We start from the raw sequence: 15506 nt of genomic DNA, 5'->3' as shown, positions 1-15506 counted from the left end.
AGTTGCCAGTCATGTCGACTTCCCAAAAGTACAAGTGTCACAACACCCCCCCTCCCAAACTTGTACAGCTTTGATGCCCTCATGATCCTTTGGACTGATTATTGACACTTGAATAACCCAAACAATTCACAAACAGCTGAACATGGAAAATCTGGAAAAGGAAAGGAAAAAAAAACCAACAAAAAAAAAACAGGACAATGGGAGATGAGGACAGCAATGACCATCATGTGCCTTTCTGTGAAACCCATCAGGCCGTGCAGGCCACAGGTGCCAGGGATTAGGCCGGTGAGTAGCTCGGCCGAAGTGTCCAGGACAGCCAGTCATAATTTCTGGTTCGATTCCAGGCGAGGCGACTGAAAAAGCCTTTAACTCCAAATTCCCTCCGTCTCCCTCTCCCGAGGCTCCCTGGCCTGCCCGACAGCTTGCTTTACAAGTGTCGCTGATGTGGTTGAGTTTGGTTAAACGGTGTCGAGTTTCAAAGCTGGCCGAGGAGTTTGGGAAAGCAATGAGGGAGGGAGAACGAGCAGAAGTGTAGGGGAGAGAGAGAGAGAGGGAGGGAGGGAGACACACACGCCTTGGTTTCAAACCCCCTAACATGTCGAGGTATGACAGCTCACCAGGTGAGATGTATTTATCAGGGTTTGTACATGTAAAGCTGGTGGTGTTGGTTGTGGAGGAGTTCGATTTTAGAGGAAAGGAAGGAAAATAGGAGATTGGAGTGAAGGGACGGAAGGGGACAGCACGTGGGCGGGTTAAAATTCCACAGTTTTATGGACGTCATATGAAGATGGCTCCGAAAGGAAGACAGAACCCAATTCTTGCTCGAACGTTTATAACTCCACCAAGTTGATGAACCTGGCACCTTGGTGTACTCCAACTAGGCACCTGCCCAATGATGCGCAGCACTTCAGCTCAGGTCACTCACACGGTGTGGTTTTGTCCATCACCGATGTTCCTGCCTTCCCAGTGACCTCGTGCTCCAGCTGCAGGCCATCGTTTTGAATTGGCATGTCCGGAGGATGGAGGATCTCTGGGTGATGACCTCACAACTTTCCTACAGGACATTACGCAGTTGTCACTAAATCATGAAAGCGCCCCGAAATCAGCACGTGGTGACACGTCACGTGGTCGGTGGACAACCCGATTGGGTAAACGAGAGAGTGAATGTTCTCAAGATCCTTTTCATTCAAGATCATATAAAAAAAGGTCTCCAGGTGCTCCCAAACTGACGTGACTGCAACTCTATCAAGTCCTGCCAAGACTCCCAAGGGTCTTCGGTAAATAGTTCTACCCTTACCGACGAACCATGTGCAGGTGACGTGACGAGTGATTTGTCCCCGTAGTTGGACGAACAAATGAACCAGCTGATTAAGCGATGATGGTGGGCATTATGTTGGGATTTAAAAAGCATCAATAATCGGACGCCATGGCCTCGAGCACGTAACCAAGATGGAGGTACATCGACTTGGCTGTGATCGTTAACCCGATTCACCCCAAACCAGTCACGTGACTCACTCAGCATCTGAGAGGGGCCAGGCAAGTGGCCTGCACCTTGATCCCGAGCAAACCAATCACGCGTGCACGTCAAGCTTACGTGATCTCGTGGTAATGGACCTGCAAGACACGGACAAAGATGGAAAGCAGAGATAGGTGGACAATTCATGAAATTGCTGGAAAAACACATGACGTTGAAGGGAGAGAGATTGAAAAGGGGTCGGGGAGTGGGGGGGGGTCGGGGTGTGGTAGGGATTAGGGGGTGTGGGCTGGCTTGTGAAAGGGTGGGGGTATGAAGCTGGGAAAGCATGGAGTAGTGGGTGCAAAGTGACGTCTGGTTTCGCCATCAGCTCCGCTCGGCTTTGGAGGGGACGAGGGGAGGGTGTGCAGGTGGCCGGGAACCTGGTGGCTGCGTTTAGGTGAACGGGGCCAAGTATTGAGGGTGTTCAACATCATGGGTGGCCTCTTTTCAAAGGGTCACCAAGGGTGAAAGGGACAGGGTAGTTGACTGGCAAATAAAAGGTTGAGGAAGGGTAAGAAGGTGGAGTGAGAATGGAGTGTTAACGTTCAACGACGGCGCGAACTCGAACGGGGTATGACGATAGCATTTGTTGTACTGTGCTCAGTGTTTATGATAAGTCAGGTCCAGATCCAGAATAAATTCCTTGTATTCCCTCTTTATCTGCCCGTCCATCAGTCTACACCATCTCCGTCTTCCTCGCCTGCCCCAAATCTGCCTTAATACCCCCCACATATCATTTCATATCTGTCTCTAATCCCGCCATGAAACCCGAACCCCGAGTGGTGAAGACTTGCCAACACATCCCGGACTTTCACAGGGAGGGGGAGGACATAGACCGAGGGACCAAGACGACGTCACCGTGAAACGGAACTTCATCCGAAACGTCTGCTGGTCCTGGTGATGCGACCAAGGATGGATGACGAATGAGTGAGGAATGAATGAGAGTGATTAGAGAGCACTCACTCACCCACCCCACGCAGCTTTAAGGGAATAGAGTGCGACGCACCACGTGGTCTCGTGCTGAGAACCACACAAGGTCTTCACACAGCTCGTACATCATCCCTCGTACCGTCTTCACACAGGTATCCATCTCCTCTCACTTTACCTGTGCTTGCTTTCAAAACGTTCACCTCTCCCCTCTGTCTAATCCATTCATTATTTCCTCATCAAACTTCCTTGAAACATTTCATGTTTATTGGCAGGCACAGCATACACAGGAGCATATTGACACAGGTCAAAGTTCAAGCCGTGATGATGATCTAACGACGCGCAGGACCAAGGTAAGTCACACCCACCCTGGAGTTGTTTCTATAAAATAAAATAAAAACACAAGCGATGAAACAAAAATAATTATTAAAAAATAAAAATAAAAACAATGGTAAAACAAAACGTCTCATCCTTGGAGAATGAAGGAAATTCCAGGGAACAAAACCGGCAAAGAGGAGAAAAAAATGGTGATAAAGATATAGGGTAAAGGGTGAAGGAGGTGAAGGAGGTGAAGAAAGAGGAAGTGGAGCAAGAACAAGACATTTTGGATGCTCTAGTTCCATTGGCAGGCACAAGCGAGCGGTTCTTGGATGCCAACTCTGGTCCACGTTCCATTGGCACAGCCCAGGGTCACGTGACGCCATGCCAGGCCCACGTCCCGACAACATTTACAGAAGCGGGCCACCGTGGCCGTCCCAGAGTTGAAGATGCTCGCCGAAGGACACCTTCCGTCACATGAGGCCACTCGTTCCTGGTGCCATGTGCAACCCATGAGCTTGGGGCCTTGGCCTCCTAACCGAGATGCCCTACAGGCTGCGGCGACTATGTAAGCCGCTCTAGGACAACTACATTTGGACAAAATTAGGGACACACAAACGGGTGTACGCACTGAGTGATAAGTTGTGTTGATGGGTGGTGTCGGTACGTACGGGCACGGGGCTGCGACAATCGTGCTTGTGCAAGGTCATTTTCACCATGACCCTCTGGCATAGCTGTGCACCTTGTTCACCTACACACACACACACACACACACACACACACACACACACACACACACACACACACACACACACACACACACACACACACACACACACACACCTTTCATGCCAAGCACTTGTGAACCTTGGCACACAATTGCATTTACAAGGTCATCAAGATCATAAGGTGAAGATTTGTATCAATTTCTTGTTGTGTATCTCTCCATTTGCCGGTCTACTTGGACATCTCAAGTGTCTCTGGTTGTAAACACTCATTACAAGCACCAACCGTATCAAGAACATTGCCTGCATTAAGGTCTTCATGAACCCCTTACATCCATGAGGGTATTCATGAACCCCTTGCATCCATGAGGGTCTTCATGAACCCCTTACATCCATGAGGGTATTCATGAACCCCTTACATCCATGAGGGTATTCATGAACCCCTTGCATCCATGAGGGTATTCATGAACCCTTTACATCCATGAGGATCTACATGAACTCCGTGTAGCCATGAAGGTGTTCATGAACCGCTTGTATTCTTGAAGGTCTTCATGAACCCCATTCACCAGAATGTTATTATTTACATCTCAGGCACAGCAGGAAGTCGTTTGGCTCATCAACTGTGTGTCTCGTCCACACCCCAGATAACCCCCGCAGGGAATTTCGCCAGGGAACTGGCCCACAATGGCCTACTCGTTATGAAAACGTTTCCACGAGCCTTCACCAAGTACAGAAAAACAGTGTGGGAATTTAAACAACTAGATGCAGACAGGATAGCCAGCTTTACGTTCCTATCCTGAGGACTGTGTGCAATGCCCCCAGCTGACGGCACATTAAAAAACGACTTGTAAGGAAGTCGTACCTCGTACGGAATCAAAGCTGGAGTGAGAGTGAGCTCAACGAGCTAACCCTTCGGATGTTTATCCGATTCACCACCTATGTTTACTCTCTGGTACCACGAAGCAATGACTTCTGGGACATTCTGATCACGGGACGATTTGAAAGGTTTCCAATGGTTTTGTTTGCGGGTTTCACGGATCCACACGTCGGGTCTTCATCTTCTTGGTCTGGCATGACCTATTATCGTCGTGTTCTTCATCATATTTACAGACTATGACATATGTCTCCCAGTGCAAGAGTGTCTGCATTCACGTACATGTCTTGCAGCAGCTGTTCATAAAAGCACGGACAACTCCTCCAGCCTGTGGACAAGGACACACAATAGAACGCACCAAGTTACTCCGACATGATTCCCACCGACTGGAGGTCGTCACACACAAAAAAAAAAACAGCACCTCTTAACATAGGGTGAAGTTCATGGTTTCAATAACAACTTGAGATTGAAGTTATGATGTAATGGTATTCAATCTATGAGATGTTGGAAACACAAAACCCACAAAACGTAACATCTGAGGTTCCATTCTGGCACAGTTCCAGCAGAGATCAATGCATTCTGGAGAAGACCTTGTCCTTGGTTGGAACGATGTCATCAGATGGGATGACGTCCTCGGTCGAGATGACGTCCTCGATTGGATCGGGACGCCGTCCTCGGTCGGGATGACGTCCTCGGTCAGGACTAAGTCTTCGGTCAGGACTATGTCTTCGGTCGAGACGACGTCCTCGATCAGGGTGATGTCCTCAATCGGGACAATGTCCTCAGTCGGGACCATGTACTCAGTCCGGACAATCTCCTGAGAGGGACAACGTCCTCGGTCGAGGCGAAGTCTTCAGTCGGGACAATGTCCTCAGAGGGGACGATGTTCTCGGTCAGGACAATGTCCTTGGTCGGGACGATGTCCTTAGAGGCAATGATGTCCTCAGTCGGGAGGATGTCATCGATTGGGAAGATGTCCTCAGATGGGACATTCAAATCTGACCACCTCAAATACTTAAAAAAAAACTTTTAAATATCCCATAAAATGTTTTCCAAACACAAGCCCCTCCAAACAACCATGGTAAAAGATTTTCTCTTTGAGTGGGACCATATTGCCTCATTAGCATCATTTATGGCCTGTAGCGTTAACCACAGATGAGACTTCAAATGCGAGTCTCCAAAGGGAGACCAAAATCACATCAACCAGTTACACAGCTCCTCTATTTTACCTGTAAGCATTCCTTAGCATTGAAAGGGGGGCAGACTACAGGGGAGGATATGGTTGTCGCTCCAGCCGGGGTCTCGACGCAGGAAAACTGCGTGCATCCATGCATCCATACCGCTCCGGCCTGTATGTACACACGCATGAGCAACATCAACGCCAACAATAAACAAAGCTAGTGAAAGGACCCGAGTGATGACCCACGTCTCATGCACACCTTCCACATCCGCCGTGAACCATTGCCAGTGGTGCCTATGCAGCTGATGTTACGACACTGTCCGCAGCTCTCAGGAGGCATGCTGGGAGCTTCGTATCGTTGGTGCTGAAAAGGCAAATGAGATGCTGCTTCCTCCTGTGACGTGTTGATGCATTTTGAGGATTTTAAAGCTGCATTATAAGGTCACGATCAACTACAACACAGGCAAAAAATAACATTCCTTTTCTGTAGCAATTCTCTGCAGACTACTGTAGTATATGAGAGTACAACTCTGATGTACTATAGTTAAACTGCAGCATTTTTGCCTGAGAACAATTTACCCACGTCACCTCCATCTCCTCTCCTCCTATCCTCTAATATGACCTCCATCTTCTGCTTTAGTCTTGAGCCCATGTCATGCCCACATCCCAGAACAATCTGGAATCTCTGCAAATCAGTGTTCACATATGTTACCAGGCAACACCAGGACCAATCACCAATGTCCACGCTTATAATTCGTATCAACCAGATTATTGTTCTGCTGCTGCTCTGTAAAGGTATCTTTTAACCACTACAAGTGTAAGCCTCGAGCAGGACACCATGTTATCTCAGTGCAACGGCCTATCCCAACTAGCATATTCTTATCGTACGACAGTAAATAACCATTGTTATTCAATACACAGTCCCACCACAACACAGTCTGCACCAGCTCAACATTTAGGATAAATTCACTCGGTGCTAAGAACTCAACTCCAGCCATGCGAGCCAGAAACGTGTCCATGGATTCATTATTTTGCCAAGGGGGGGTGGAAGGCGGATGGAGTGGATGGGAGGGACCACAGTTGCCAGAAAGGTGTTTAAAGCCCTTCGGCTGATTGACATTTTGGTTAATAGTGTCCTAACTGACTGATGTACACAAAAACGTCAAGTATGTCGATGGAATAGTAGTATTTGTGAAAAACCAATTTAATCAGATTCAAATTTTCTTTCAAACATCAATGAAAGAACCCTCTATGTACAGGCTGCGTTTTCGGGTTTGGCGGGGCCGAACAGTCTCTACACCCAAGAAGGACATTGTGGAGTCCCTCCCGTTTGGTGATGACATGGTGCTGCATGTTACGATTGCAAACAGGTCCTTGCCAATGTACGGGGTAAGCTGACAAGTGAAAAAAAAATTCCACAGTCGGATCACGTCGGATCACGTCGTTCCACATTTTGACAACTCCTCACTTCTCACTCGACATGCGTTCATAGATGACAATGGCAGATGACCCACACCGTTCTTGTGCAGTTACCAACTTCTTGTGAACTGACGCAAAAACAAGGAGTCCTGATTTAAATCCAATCGAGCACGGCTGGGACATTCTTGGATGTAGATTGAAGAAAATGGACCCTCCTGTGGAGGCACAGTTGAAGGCTGCTTTGCACCAGCAATGTCAACGACTCCCTTTTGGATTCCCTGCCGTGGCTTCCTCCAGGGATAGAGAGGAGGTTTGCAGCACTCAATCGTTCTAAAGGTGCTTGCACACATTTACTGACCTTTTGAGACATTCGTTCAATTGTGACATCATTGGATGTCATTATTGAGTGGTCTTGAGGCCTCCGTCGCACGTTTGATAAACGTATTGGATGTTGAATTGTTTTCCTGGTTATTCCTATGATCCAGGAAAGTATAGCCCATGCTTAACCCTTCTCCAGGTGTACATATACGTGATCCCAAAAGTTGTCACCTCACCGACACACTCGGCTTGTACCAATAACAAACTTGAATCGTGTAACACTGTTCTGCATCACCTCCACCTCTCTCCAATACACTTCATTTAGATATTCTTAGCTCATTTTAAATAATGTTCCGTTATACCTTTTGGCCATTAACTGGTTCTACATTTCTATGATTGTTTTTGTCCATACATGAGATTCTCCCAGTTTCACCATTCGAACCCCATGCTCATGAAGAATTTTTAAAATATGAAACCACCTCCTGGCAATGTCTGCCACAGCTGTTGTTTGAGATGAGCGGTTGGCATGATAGGCGACCGGGCAGTTGACTGGGGGGATGGCCCAGTGGCTCGCTCGGCAGGTGGCCAGGAAGGCAAGCGAATAGAGAACAGGCCACAGGGATAGCCCTGTGGCTGAGAACAGGAATGGTGGACGGGCTGAACATACACATCTCCACACGCTCTGAGGAAAGTGGTATGCAGGGAGAAATGGCATTCAGAAGAGTAATAATTAGATAAAGCAATTCCCTGAGCGTACAGGTACCATGGACCCTCTTAATGCTTTGGTCATAGCGTAGTCAAAATCCGAGGTGTGAACACACATGGACTATCATTACAAAAGACGCAGGTCTTACCACAGACATAACGAGAACAGCAGTGGTTGGGAGAAGCTGGAAGGATGCGGAGGAAGTGACCAGGTGTACAAACCATTGGCCGTCGCATACAGGGCTTGCACACTGTGGCACAAGAATACAATTACCATGACTAACCCTGTCTTCCTGTCTTCTATCACCTCCTTTCTGGTCTTGCACCCTCTGCTCTTTCCGTGCTTTGCCCACCCCCTCCCCCCCCCCAATCCTTCCACCCCCAGGTTTTTGCAGGATTTACACGGTCCACCATCAACCCCCTTCTGGTGAAACTACCGAAATCCAGGATCACTGCTTATCTCCACTCATTCGTTCCTCTTTATTCCCACCTGTGGAATCAACTTCCACGTTGTCTTTAATCTCATTCTTCCCTTCAGGTCTTCAAGGCAGCTGTTCACCGCCATCTCAGATCATCCCCAATCCAATACCATGACCTTTTCTACCCTCGTTAACCCCACTCCCCCCCCCACCCCAAATCCCTCCTAATTTTCCAGTTTTCCCTCCTTGGAGTTTCCTTCTCCGTACATGCGTGTTTTGCGTCCTGTTTTTGTCGATTACTTTCTAATCTGTTCAGTGTACTAGTTCTTCCACGAGCCTCGACTATGTATACAAAAACCCATAAATGAGATATAAAAAAACACGGAGGTACAGATAGACATAGACATTGAAATAATACAAATAATCAGGGGATCCTTCTATACCGCAAACATAGTGAGGACAGCAGCTCCCTGGCGAAACCTGGGCCACTAGGAAGCGTTCAGGGGGACAGGAGGTGCTGGTCGGAGTCGGACAGGCTTGGTGTGTGACCAGAAGGGATCCGTTAGACAGGCAGTGCATCACACAGCAGGGGCATGAGGGGGGCTGCCACTCTTCTCCCTCAGCTCTCGGAATACCCTGTGTGTCAGTGCAAGCTGCAGGGTCATGGGGGGGGGGGGAAACAACACAAGATGTTTGAAAATAATTACGATTACCGGGAGAGATTACAACAAGGAATAAAGAGGTGGTTGCCCCTTTTGCAAGACAAGGGCTCCTTGATGCAGCACTCTGATGTGCACAGTCAAATAGAAATACGACAGCAATTTTATGGGATTTTAACCCAGCACGAACACCTCCCACGGGAATCAACCAAACCTTCCTGCTGTGTTCATAACTCAACTCGAGTAATGTGAGTGAATCCAATTTGAAAATGGAAGCAATGGAATTGATTAATTTCTGAAGTCAGCTTGGTGTGAAGTGGATGCACAGGAAACAATGTAAAAAAAAAATAAAATCACAATTTAAAAATCAATACAACATTCAAATTCAGATGACCAACACTAACACACCGTCACCTCTTCACACAGACTCCCACTGTAGGGTCACATCCATTGTGGGGTTACACCCACTGTGGGTTCACACCCGCTGAACGGTCACACCCGCTGTAAGGTCACTTCTGCTGTGGGGTCACACCCGGTGTAAGGTAACACTCGCAGTAAGGTCACACTCACTGTAAGGTCACACCCACTGTAAGGTCAGACTCACTGTAAAGGTCACACCCACTGTAGGGTCGTGGTTGCTGTACGGTCACACCCGCTGAAAGGTCACACCCACTGTATGGTCTCTCCCACTGTACATTCACAGCTGCTGTACATGGATGATCTGAAAGCTTATGCACCAAATTATGAAAATCTAGCCGAGCAACCAAAAAATGGTGAAACAATTATCACTCTGATGATGATCAAGGCCAAAACTACCCATCGACTTGACAATTGTGCCGAATGCAGTTTGGCAGCAGGTCAGGTAACAAACACAGAGATCATCAAAATCAACTCCCAAACAACGATCGGATAAAGAGATCAAAAACTCAACATCGTACAAACATCTGGGGGTATAAAATGTCTGGGAAATCTGCTGGAAAACAAAATACCCTCAAACATCCGTCAAACGCGGTAGAAGGACAAAGGAGCCACACAGAAGAACCAAAAAGAAAGAGCTCGCGTTTTCAGGCCAAGTTTTCAGGCCAAAATGAACTTGAGTTTCTCTCGTTGTTGACAACGGGGGGCACACCAATGACATCATGTATGGAAATATGTCGTTACTTGCATTTCATTGCACGCAAAAATCAATCGATGGATTTGGAATCAATTTTACTTGATGCAAACATTCCTTATCCGTTCCTACATTGATTCTACTGAAAGAGAGAACCCATTGCCCAGCTCTTTAAGCTTTTCTCACCTAAAAAAGTTCTTACCACATTTTTCCTTCGGTACACAAAGGGTGTGGTCCGTACGATGAAGCAACAAGCCGGGTCGGCAGATGCATGCCTCACCGATTGGCTCCCAGCCAGTGGCCACCTCATCCGCATCCTCATCCGCATAGCTCTGACCGGTCGTTTGACCACAAGATGGTAATGATCCAGGTTGAATGCAGGGGCTGTACAGCATGCCAGGAGGGCAAACCAAAGCTGGGAAATAAAAAGAATGGATGACAAGTTTAGGTAAATTCAAAGTACACCGCCCCCATGCCAAATAAATATATAACAAATCCTCTGGCATGCAACATGTCGCCCTGCAGCACATGGAGTCGGAATTGGGAGGGAGCGGTGCACAATAATTGATTTATTAATTGCATAAGTAAAATAAATAAATAATAATCGTAAAATAATTAATTTCTTCATCAAGTGGCTAATCGCACACCTAAACCGCCACCGTTTCCATCCGGATCTGTAACTTTTTGAAAATAAAAGTAATTAATCGAAAAATTAATAATCAATCGATTAATTGATTAATCAATACATCAAAAATACCCTTGAAAGCCAAATCACTTGTTCATCGTTGTGTCCAAATATCAGCTTCCTAGTTCAAATGGTGCCTGAGATATTGCCGAGATGAGAAATAAAAGAAAGAAACGTTTTCATAAATCGATAATAATTAAGAAATTAATCAATTAATTGATTAATCAAAAATTTTAAAATATCATTTTTGCCAAAGCACTTTTTTTTGTACACCAAGTCGAGGCTCTCGTTAGAGATAATACACAGACACATATAACAAGGGAGAGGACAAGAGGGACGGGAGAGGGAAGCACAAAATAGTGGGGAACAAAGACAATAGGAGATCAGTGGAAGGGAGAGGGATGGGGTGGGGTACATGGTGTAAACAAGATGGTACTAATGGGACTTTCAGGAAGGAAAACAGGGAATTTGAAGGAGGTGGGTTTGGGTTAGATTAACGGGGGTAGAAATCATCCAAATTTTGGATGGGGGAAGATATGAGATAGTGGTGAACAGCTACTTTGAAGAGCTGGAGGGAGGAGAGGGATTGAAGAGAGTGTGGAAGTTTATTCCAGAGGTGGGGAAAAAAAAGAGGAATGAAAGAGTGAAGGTGAACAGCGATTCATGATTTTGGCCGTTTCACCAGAAAGGGTTTTTTGGGGGACCTTGAACGCCCTGAGGAAATATAGGGGGGGGGGCAGATCACAGACACAGTAAAAGGGGGTCTAGAGAGGAGACGGTACAAGACATCTTCACTTATCTTCCCAAATTTCAGCTTCCGAGCTCAAAGGATGGCTGAGATATCGCCCAGACAAACAAGAAAGAAAGAAAGAAAACAAAGACTGCAGACCCTTGCCAGGACTTGTTCTTGTGGTGGTGTTTGTGTTGTTTTGTGTGGTGTTTGTGTACTGATGTTACATAATTAATAGACATAACTAAACTGCCACTTTATAACTGCTGGCAGTGAGGACCCGGTACCAAGATGTCCTGCTTTGATCGGACACCTGACTCTGGCACATGACGTTTATTATTATTCGATTGAATTTACTATGGGATTAAAATTAATTAAATTCAGATCAAATTAGAGACCAAATTGGTACAGTCCTGCGTTGGAGTAATCAGAAGGAACCCGAACAAGAAAAAAGAAAAGATGAGGTCGTCATGAGGAACCTGGATCGGATTCACATTTCAGCTTCTACACTCTAACCCACCCAGGCACAGCCAAGTGAGCTTTATTCAAAAAAAAAAAAATCAAAAAGAACCCACATCAAAATAAATAAATAGTTCTAGCTGCCAGACAATGCGCCCAATCAGTTTGAAATTTAAAACATATTTTCCCCATCACCGCTAGATCATAATTTTGAAGTTTCACATCGAATGATTAACCGTTTCAAGAGAGATCATTTTTTAAAGATTTTTGCTCAATCCTATATGGCTGCCAGATCAATGTGACTTACAATTATTCGTGAATACCCTGGTATCGCCAAGGCTTGGGGAACATTTGTGTGAAGTTTCCCCTTGATCTGCCCAGTTTTTCTGGAGAAGAAATTTTTTTCTAGGTTTTTGGGTATATCCAATATGGCTGCCAAATCATGTGACCTATGACATCATATGTGTCAGCCTTTTGTTCCTCATGGATAGGCAGTCATACAGGTAAAGTTTTGCCTCAATCTGTTCAGCCACTTCAGAGAAAGGGATTTTTGAAGGGTTTGAATTTTTTTATTTTTTTTATTTCAAACACTATGGCTGCCGAGTCACGTGACTGATGATGTCATCAATTTTTTTTTTTCTGTGGACCATTTTATCCCTACATGAACCTCAAAAAATTGTCATACTAATCAGATGTAGCATTCTATATCTGCAGTTATGACGTCATAACAAAGGTACTTATGACATCATCAAAAATCACATTTATTCCCCATGAGGAGTACTTGTCTTGTGCCATGTTTCAATTTTTTCCTTCATGTGGTTTCAGAGATACAGAAGTCCAAAGTTTTTCTGCTTTTTCCAACATGGCTGCAACACCATGTGACCTATGACGTCATAATCAATAATGAAATGGAAGACCAAGAAGGAACCTGAAGATTTAAAGAGAAATGATGGAGTCATCAGGAGGAACCTGGATAGTGTTCGGGTTTCAGCCGCTACTCCACCACCCTCAAACCCATCCAGGCGCAGCCAAGTGAGCCTTACAGAAAAAAAAAAATTCTGCAAGAATTCACTTTTCCTTGGAGAGATATATAAAGAAAGCGGAATAGAGAGTAAAAGATAAAAGAGAAGAAAGCGCAAGAATTAGAATGACTAAAAAGAATTGTGAAAAAAATTTTTTAGAAAGAAATGTGAAAGGAACAAAGATGTCAGGAAGTTTCCGGACAGATAGATTTCAGCAGTTACTCCCCAGGCTAAAACGCAGCAACAGGTACAAGCTACCAGAGGTCTGTTAGTGGGGAAGCACACACAGTCCACACAGCATCAGGATATGGTACAAACATAATGAAATGGAAGACCAAGAAGGAACCCGAAAAAGAACCCGACAAGCGGTTGTGGAGAAAAACACTAAAGTTCTGTGCTGATAGACAGACAGACAGACAAACAAATGAAAAAAAATCACTCAAAGAATGACAACTTGGCAAACAGCACAAAGTAGAATGGCAGTCGGTGGAGCGCATACCTCTGGCAAGTGGAACAAACAGTTCAGGTTTTGTATCTCACTGATGGGCTGGATCCAAACCAAAATCCAATCTACTTGTTCTTGTCACCTATTCAACTCATCCACCTTGTTTTGTCATCACTCGTCCACCTTGTTTTGAGATATATTGATATATTCAGTTTTTGGCCCTATCTATCAATTTTAGAAGCTAGGCCTGTGTTGACCTTTTGACCTTAAAATTAAATGGTAGTTGAATTCAGTGACCTGACATGAAAATGCTCTTCAAATTTCAAGTTAATTTGATTAAAATTGAGGATTTTAGAAAGTTGGCCTCTGTTGACCTTTTGGTCTATGTTGACCTTTTCGACTCTGGTAACCACAAAAATATTAGGTGGTTGAATTCGGTGATCTGAAATGTAAATCCTTTTCAAATTTCAACTCAATCGGATGAATAATGAGGATTTAGAAAATTTGGCCCAGATTGGCTGATATCGACCTTTTGGCCAATATTTACCTCAAAATTAGTAGGTGGTTGAATTCAGTGACCAGATATGCAAATGCTCTTCAAATTTCAAGTGAATTGGACTTTAATTGAAAATTTTAGAAATTTGGCCTGTGTTGACATTTTGGCCTATGTTTACCACAAAATTAATGTGGTTGAATTTGGTAACCTGACATGCCAATGCTCTTCAAATTTCAAGTTAATTGGATTTTATTTGAAATTTTTAGAAATTTGGCCTGTGTTGACATTTTGGTCTATGTGGACCTTTTGGCCTATGCTTACCACAAAATTAATAGGTGGTTGAATTTGGTAACCTGACATGCCAATGCTCTTCAAATTTCAACTCAATCGGATGAAAAATGAAGATTTTAGAATTTCGGTCTATGTTGACCTCAAAATTAATAGGTGGTTGAGTTAAGGTCAAAGGGCGGAGGAGCTCCTTGTGAGCCAACGGCCATCCATATCTAGTGCCCAACTGTGTCTGCGGACGTCCTCCTGCAGTTGGGTCACTTCTTATTAGGAGGTTGGTGGCAGGATTTGCACTCCGGCCACCGTAAAACCCTTCATTCCGCAAAACGTAAAAACGCAAAAAAATCTGAAAACCCACTCCGTGGGAGTACCTCCTGTGCAGCTTCCCTTCGCAGGGCAGCTCACCGGATGACGGGATTGGGGCAAAGCCTTCGGGACCCCCAATCTTTGATAGGAGGGAAACCACGGGGTAACATCCCTGGGTCAGATTGCGGGAGAGTGTGTCGGAGTGGTGCTGAGGTGTCGTCCACCAGACGGCGGTCTCCTTGGGTTAACCTGAGGCGGTCCCTTCGGGTGGGTGCCTGGAATGTCCTATCCCTAAGAGAGGATGATCACCTGTCTCTGTTATCATCTGAGCTCAAGCGTTTGGACATCGGGATTGCAGCTCTATCTGAGGTTCGGAGACCGGATTGCGGCGAGATAATGGTGGGTGGTTACACCTACTATTGGTCTGGTCACTCTGATGGTTACCATACCCAAGGAGTTGCTGTAGCTGTGTCCAATAAGCTGACCCCAATGATAATTGAGGTAACACCGGTCAACGAGCATATTATGAGATTAAGGATTTGTCACTCCTTAGGTGTCATTTCCCTGGTCTCTGTTTATGCTCCGACTGAGGCGAGTGATCTCACCGTGAAGGATGCATTCTACGCCACACTCGAGTCTGTGGTTGATCAGTGCCCCAGACGAGATACACTTCTAGTCTTGGGGGATTTCAATGCATCAACTGGAACTGATAGGGACGGTTATGAGGTGTGTGTTGGTCCCCATGGGTCAGGAACTATGAACCAGAATGGCACTAAGTTCCTTGACTTTGCAAGAAGTCATGGACTTAGGGTGGCTGGTTCATGGTTTCAGCGCCGACAAGCTCATCGCTGGACTTGGTATTCCAACGCTGGCGGTGTGGCAAAGGAGATTGACCATGTCCTCA

The 15506-nt window shown here is 45.6% G+C and overlaps 1 protein-coding gene across 1 annotated transcript in view; it reads right to left on the bottom strand.

Moving 5' to 3' along the window:
- Positions 1 to 2688: 2688 nt before the first annotated feature.
- The window catches only part of LOC147010218 (otogelin-like), a 122256-nt gene continuing 109438 nt past the window's right edge, over positions 2689 to 15506 (bottom strand). The window contains exons 44-52 of the mRNA XM_085863365.1: positions 10374 to 10586; positions 8845 to 9054; positions 8132 to 8233; positions 7757 to 7959; positions 5800 to 5904; positions 5590 to 5709; positions 4643 to 4688; positions 3433 to 3512; positions 2689 to 3254 (exon numbers count right to left, since the gene is read on the bottom strand). Of these exons, the coding sequence (XP_085719491.1) occupies positions 3057 to 3254; positions 3433 to 3512; positions 4643 to 4688; positions 5590 to 5709; positions 5800 to 5904; positions 7757 to 7959; positions 8132 to 8233; positions 8845 to 9054; positions 10374 to 10586 (1277 nt within the window). The 3' untranslated portion in view covers positions 2689 to 3056. The remainder of the gene's footprint in view (positions 3255 to 3432; positions 3513 to 4642; positions 4689 to 5589; positions 5710 to 5799; positions 5905 to 7756; positions 7960 to 8131; positions 8234 to 8844; positions 9055 to 10373; positions 10587 to 15506) is intronic.

This window comes from Eptatretus burgeri, chromosome 17 (assembly GCF_056783735.1).
Source record: "Eptatretus burgeri isolate ZD-2024b chromosome 17, Ebu_testis_v1, whole genome shotgun sequence".
NCBI classification, from domain to species: domain Eukaryota; kingdom Metazoa; phylum Chordata; class Myxini; order Myxiniformes; family Myxinidae; genus Eptatretus; species Eptatretus burgeri.
The sequence above is the reverse complement of the archived record's forward strand: the minus strand, read 5'-3'. Positions and strand labels throughout refer to the sequence as shown.